We start from the raw sequence: 7166 nt of genomic DNA on the forward strand, positions 1-7166 counted from the left end.
CTGGTGACTGCAGCCTAACCATCCTTGCTGCTTTCCTTCATGAAGCACAAGTTTCTTCACAGAAAGACCCTGACAGAGTTATACAAAGTGAGCCTCCGGTTTCAGAGCTGCAGTGGGTGTTATCTTTTCCAACTCCATCACTGATTGACTGACTGTGGGCGAGTCCTGTAACAACCCTTCACATCTGTACATTGAAAGTGCTTCATTCTCCAGGTGTTTACAGGATTCTTCTTACAGGCTTTTCAGAAGTATAAGGAGTGATAATATCCTGAAATTTTTTATATTTTTTTCAACTATCCAGCAATGTCCCATAGTAAAATGCCTGCTTTGGTGAGGGAATGTTAGATACAGAATGCCAAGGTATTTTTCTAATTTCTCCGTTAATAAAAAGACCACAGGTTTTGTGGTCTTTAAATAAACCAAAAGGAATTAAAAGTCTAGTCCCTCCTGGAGGATGTTATTTGTAGCACCTACTTCTCAAGGACAGTGTATTTAATCTGTGGACCCACAAACAGGATGGGAAGATTGCAGAGGCAGTAAACTCTTGACTTGCTGCCACCCCAGACAAGGCACCTTATAACAATTTGTTGTTGTTGTTTTATTTAGAAGTTTAAAACTGCTCAGTTTAAAACTATGTAGAACTTGGTCACTCTGAAACTCTGTACAGCTGATAAAATCAGCTGTTTTCATTAAACAAAATCTTGGTATTGTAATTAAGCTTAGATCAATAGACAAGATATTTATTTTTAAACCCAAGTTGTTTGTCGAATCCTGTGTTTGGGTTTGCATATTACGATATCACCTTTCCTCACATTTAAAGCCTAGCATGAATTAGCAAACACTGCACAGTTCTTCACCGGTGATACCATGTAGCCACACAGATACTCATTTCGTGGAAATGGGGTTAGGTTCAGTGTGACTGCAGAGCTTGGGAAAGTTCAAACTAATAACTAACTAGCCTGAGTTAGCGTGTTATAAATTTATGGCTCCAAGTGGTGTGTGTGTGTGGGGGGGGGTGTTAAACAACAGACTCTTAACATCACTATCTTTCAGCAGGTCCAGGGAGTAGCTCCAACTCCAGAGAGGCCACCTGAGCCTCGAGCCATGAGTGATTCCGCACCCATCTTTGTCAGTGATGGCAGTGCAGCTGCCCAGTGTCCTATGGCTGTTTCTGCACCCCAACCAGGACTGCCTGAGAAGGTGCGGGAAAGCACCAGGGCCCCACCACTCCATCTGCGTGCTGAGTCTTTTCCTGGCCATTCCTGTGGCTTTGCTGCCCCAGTTCCTCCAACAAGAACAGTGGAAAGCAAGATGGCTGCAGCCATGCACTCCAGCAGTGCAGACACCAACAGCAGTTCAAACTACCACACCTTTGTCCCATCATCAGCCTCAGTGGATGATGTGTTCCCTATCTCACAGCCTAAGCATGCTTCTCAGAAGATAGCCTATTCCTCCTTTGCTAGGCCTGATGTCACCACTGAGCCCTTTGGTCCAGAAAACTGTTTGCATTTCAATATGACTCCAAACTGCCAGTTTCGTCCCCAGAGTGTACCTCCACACCACAATAAGTTGGAGCCACACCAGGCATATGGTGCCCGATCAGAGCCACCTGCCTCCATGGGTCCTCGTTATAACACTTATGTGGCGCCAGGAAGAAACCTGTCTGGACACCACTCCAAGCCGTGCAGCCGGGTTGAGTATGTCTCTTCTCTGGGCTCCTCAGTTAGAAATGCTTGTTGCCCTGAAGACATTCTACCTTACCCCACCATCCGGAGGGTACAGTCTCTCCATGCACCTCCACCTTCCATGATCCGCTCTGTTCCCATTTCACGGACAGAAGTTCCCCCAGATGATGAACCAGCCTACTGCCCAAGACCCGTCTACCAGTATAAGCCATATCAGTCCTCGCAGGCCCGCTCAGATTATCATGTAACTCAGCTTCAGCCTTACTTTGAGAATGGACGGGTCCACTATCGCTATAGTCCATACTCCAGCTCCTCAAGCTCCTATTATAGTCCCGACGGGGCCTTGTGTGATGTCGATGCCTACGGCACAGTCCAGCTGAGGCCTCTCCACCGCCTGTCCAATCGTGAGTTTGGTTTCTACAATCCAAGGCTACAAGGGAAGAACTTGTACAATTATGCTGGTTTGCCTCCCCGTCCACGGGCCAATATGACTGGCTACTTCTCTGGCAATGACCATAATGTAGTCAACATGCCCCCCACTGCTGATATAAAGCACACCTACACTTCATGGGACCTTGAGGACATGGAAAAATACCGCATGCAGTCCATTCGGAGGGAGAGTCGAGCACGGCAGAAGGTGAAAGGGCCTATCATGTCTCAGTATGACAACATGACACCAGCTGTGCAGGACGACTTGGGAGGGATCTACGTCATCCATCTGCGCAGTAAATCAGATCCTGGGAAAACTGGACTTCTCTCTGTGGCAGAGGGCAAAGAGGGCCGGCACCCAGCCAAGGCTGTCAGTCCTGAGGGAGATGACCGTTTCTACAGGAAGCACCTAGAGCCCGAATTTGACAGAGTCCACCATCATGGAGGGTATGGCAGCACACAGGTAGAAAAGCCATCCCTTCCACAGAAGCAAAGCAGCCTTAGAAACAGAAAGCTTCACGACATGGGTTGTAGCCTCCCAGAGCACAGGGCGCACCAGGAAGCAAGCCATAGGCAAGTATGTGAGTCAAAAAATGGACCACCGTATCCCCAGGGAGCTGGCCAGTTAGATTATGGGTCTAAAGGGATGCCAGACACTTCTGAGCCAGGCAACTACCATAACTCTGGGAAATATATCACATCAGGGCAGGAATCTCTAAGACTGAACCACAAAGAGGTGAGGCTCTCCAAAGATCTGGACCGGCCTCGAGCCAGGCAGCCACCTGCCCCTGAGAAACATGCCAGAGACTGCTACAAGGAGGAAGAACACTTCACTCAGTCTATGGTCCCACCCCCTAAACCAGAGAGGAGTCACAGCCTAAAACTCCATCATACCCAGAACCTGGAGAGGGACCCCGGCGTGCTCTACCACTATCAGACACACAGCAAGCGCCAGAGCAATATGACTGTTGTGTCCCAGTATGATAACCTCGAGGATTACCACTCCCTGCCCCAACACCAGCGAGGAGGCTTTGGAGGGGGAGCCATGGGGCCCTATGTGCCCTCTGGCTTTGTCCATCCACAGAACAGGACATATGCCACAGCACTGGGTCAGGGCGCTTTCCTGCCCACAGAGTTGTCCTTGCCACATCCTGATACACAGATCCATGCAGAATGAGCCCCGGGAGCATAGAGTCGAAGCAGCCTCTGCTGGACAGTGGACTGTTCTATTTTTTTTTTTCCAATAACCAAAAAGATTTAAGGAAAAAAATGCTACAAAACCCCTGACCACATGAAAGAAGCATAATAAAAATAAATTACCACCTTCCCCCTCCCACTCATTACCGCCTCATCCATCTATAGGCTGTGTTGTTGTCTTTAAAGAGATCTGGATGATTATATAGTGCTATGCTGAAAGCCTAGTAAAGAAATTCTCACCTCAGACCCTACTTGATCTACAGGGCTGATCTGTAAGACCCTGAGGCCTGCCTTTAATTCCCTCAATTTAACTTTGACCTTTCTTCTTAGCACTTGCTACATAGTTCAGAGCAATTTGCCTCAATTTCCTGGAGGGCTTCTGCATTTCCTACTGTGTTCCCACTCCCCTGTGGAGGCCATGCAGCCTGCCCCGGTGGACTCTCCACTCTGTACTGCTTTCAGTATCCCTGTCCATGAAAGAGCCTAGCATTCTAAATTAGAGAGGAGAAAAATTCCCTGATCCTTTGGCTTTGTCATTTAGACTGCTAGCAGCATGATCTTTAAAAGGTAAAGGAATTAGGATTTTAAACGTTTAGTGGCATATCACTGTGAAGTAGCAAAGTCCAATGTGAGCCATGTTCTTCATTGTCTGTACTTCACTTGTCAGTGTGTAAGCTCCTACCACCACAAAAGCCTGCGGGGCTGCTTTAAGTTAAAATGTAAGGAACTTTCTTTAAAAGAAAATGAAGTTCTTATTGTTGTGAATTCTGTTAATAACAGAAAACGTCACTAATGCTTTCGGTGTGCTGCCCACCTGCACATATCACAAGAAGAGTCAGGAAGTTCTAGTACCAGTAAAATAGTCACCCTGTTGGTTCTAAGTCCAAAATATTCTTATTAAGAAAAGACCAGCATGCTTTAACTGGATAAACACAGTTTCTAAGGGATATAAATGTACATGCTGTTCTGTTTCTAACCTAGAATACAGATGCGCTGGGAATTTGTAAAAATCCCTACAAATCACTTGTTAGGAAACTGCGCATTGTTCATTGTCCCTGAGTGCACAGTTCCAGCTCACCAGCTGGCATTCTGGGACTCACATAGCTTGGCTCACTCATTGTGTGGTCATAGTCTTAACTGCATTTGTCGCCGTCACCAGCATTTCAAAATCGTTCTTTCTAACTCTCTAGACATGTTAAACGTGAAATATCCAGGACTTTGTTTTGAAAGTTACATTCCTTATTGGGCATCAGACAGGGAACCTCTCTAGCTCAGCTTCCCACTGTGTCCTCTGCCCATTCCACCCTAGACAGCTGAGGCTGATAAGGCAGTCCTGCGTTAAGAGTGAGTTAGATTGGCATTTCATTCCATAAATCATAATACTTGAGTTTTGTACATTTATACCTTTTAAATACTCTTTAGAAGACACGGGAGATTTCATTCCGTTTACTGGATGGTTGCTGCTCTGACTCTTTAGGATGGGATTTTTTATAAAGCAAAGGAAGAAATCTTTTAAGAAGCTAAACTCATGCTGCTGTTTCTGCTGTAAAATTGTGAAAGATTAGATTTATGGCAGTCTTCGTAATTAAGTCCTATAATTGCATTTTAAGGGTTTATATTTAGAAGTAAAGTTAAGAACACATTTATATTTAGAGATAGGTCTATGGAATTTTCCTTTTTTCCCAGATTGACCAGAGGGGTACAGTGAAGTCCAAAATAGATATCTGGAAACAACAATCCACGCAAAGGTCTGTGGGAACTTAGGCATCTACATTAAAAGTGCAGACCTGACTGATACGTTGTCAGAATGTCCAGAAACCTGATGGGTACCTCTACCTGGCACACAGATGTGTTGGCAGACACTATTTTCTTTTTTAGCCCTAATCATCTTTTTTGTCAAGGAGGCAACTCATTTCCTCTTGAAGACCACACCAGCCCTGAATGCTATCCTTAGCAGCGTAGATGGAGGAAGAGAGGCCGGTGTGACAAGGAGACCAGTGGCTTCAGAACTTCAGGCTTGGCCTGAAGAGAAGTGCTGGAAGGTCCAGGCCACTTTTGATATTTGTGGATTTGTTTGTCACACACATTGTTTACACCTGAAACTAAAGTCTTTTTTAAATACTAAGGTTGATTCCTTAGAACAATGTCTATATTAATAACATCATATGGGTTTGGAAATGTCAGGAAAATATTTTAAATATAGAATAATAATTCAGATTGTTGGATAAGTATGAAAACAAACTTTAGATAAAGTCTAAAGTTATTTACTGTATGTAGCAACAGCCTTAACTTTGGATTCAGCTATTTGAACAGCTTTGCCCACAGGTTTCTCTAATACTGTGGGGGCAGAAATTGGATGGCAAATCACTGTGAGCCAGGTTACCTCAGTGTTGTCCACCTTGTGTGTGACTTCACAAACACAGGAACTGAATGTTCTTTTCAAGTGTTGGCGTGGAGCATCATGGTCAAGGAAGTGGAACTGCCTTACACATTAAACATAATCTCATCCCACTGGTACTTTTTCAGCCACGTCTCCAGATCTTCTCTTTTTGGCAAATTCCACAGTTTGGCTAGGATTGAAGTCCATATTCCCAAATAGCAGTCTAGGAGCTCAGCTAGAAGCTCCCGGGGCATCATGTTCTTACTAACAAATCTAATCTGAGCCTTATTTCTTACTGAATTCAGTTTCTTTTTAAACATATGGTCATGTATTTTTAAACACTCAGTTTGGAGAAGTCCCTGGGACAGTCTCAAGGGCAGGGCCTGCACATTTCTTATAATGGTAAAATGTTTTTTTAAATGTAGGGTCAGACTTTAAAAAAAAAAAAAAAGTCCCAAGACTAATTCTGTGCAGAGGAGGGACCACGAAGGTGAGCAGAGATAGAAGAGCTGGTTATCAGTTTGGAAGCAGTAGTGCGTGCATGGAGAAGGATCCTGTAGAGCCCATTTCTCTGTTCCAGCCCTATTGGTCACCCATGCGATATGTTGGCAAAGTGTCACCTGAGCAGAGAGTGCAAGAAAGTCATAAAGAAAGCTGAAGTATGTCAGAAAGTTGCTTCCAAATGGCTTGAGGCATGTGCTTGTCAGTACTGTGTTATGGAAATGTCAAGAATGATGCATTTAATGTGTGCCAGGTAATGTTGGTGTGCACAGAGGTCTCCCTTATCTGATTACTGTTAATGTTCAGAGAACTAAAAATGATTGTTTTACACTTTAGATTCTGAGATAGCAAAACTCGATTTTCAATCATGACCTGCATGGAAGAAGCATCCTAGGAAGTCTTAGATCACACCTTTGAGTTCTTTAATTTATATAGTGTTTTTTATGTTTTAATATTTTTGTGAACTGGTGTAAATTGTTAATGCATATAAGCTTGTGTATTTTTGTAAATAGTTTTGTGATTTACTTCCTGCCCTCGTGTAAATATTTACAGTCTCACTTCCAAACTTATTTGAAACTGAGTTGTGGGTTTGGGGTTTTGTTTGTTTCCTTGTTTGTTTGGCTGGGGTGGGTGGGTGGGGAGAAGGGATTTTTGTACTTGAGATGGAGATATCTTGTGGTTTAAAGCAAATGTCCCACTGAAAGCAATTCCAATATCAACAGAATTATTTCAGGTTAAAACAGACTTGTTGTGTATGTGTTTCCTTTTTTACTTAGTATGAGTTATGATAAAATAGATGGGGTAGTTTATTGGGGTATTTGGGCTAGATTTTCATATTACACAGCCTGTTGGGTCAGATGGTGTGTCGTTTGAGCTGCAGTGTGGTGTCTGGCCAGGTTTCTCTTAGCTCACACACTCATGTTTAGAGCACAGGCCTTGTGTTTATCTGTTCTGGAAACTCTAAGCAGACAGTG

General features: G+C 44.0%; 1 protein-coding gene across 9 annotated transcripts in view; it reads left to right on the forward strand.

The window, feature by feature from the left end:
• Arhgap32 (Rho GTPase activating protein 32) overlaps positions 1–6936 on the forward strand; it is a 247903-nt gene extending 240967 nt beyond the window's left edge. For 7 of the 9 annotated variants that reach the window (XM_060371387.1, XM_021647027.2, XM_060371383.1 and 4 more), the window contains one exon: positions 1054–6936. In XM_060371387.1, coding sequence (XP_060227370.1) covers positions 1054–3291 — 2238 coding nt within the window. In that variant the 3' untranslated portion in view covers positions 3292–6936. The remainder of the gene's footprint in view (positions 1–1053) is intronic. The other 2 variants (XM_060371384.1, XM_021647026.2) reach the window with 1 other exon arrangement.
• The last annotated feature ends 230 nt before the right edge of the window (positions 6937–7166 follow it).

The sequence above is a fragment of the Meriones unguiculatus genome, chromosome 1, assembly GCF_030254825.1.
Source record: "Meriones unguiculatus strain TT.TT164.6M chromosome 1, Bangor_MerUng_6.1, whole genome shotgun sequence".
NCBI classification, from domain to species: domain Eukaryota; kingdom Metazoa; phylum Chordata; class Mammalia; order Rodentia; family Muridae; genus Meriones; species Meriones unguiculatus.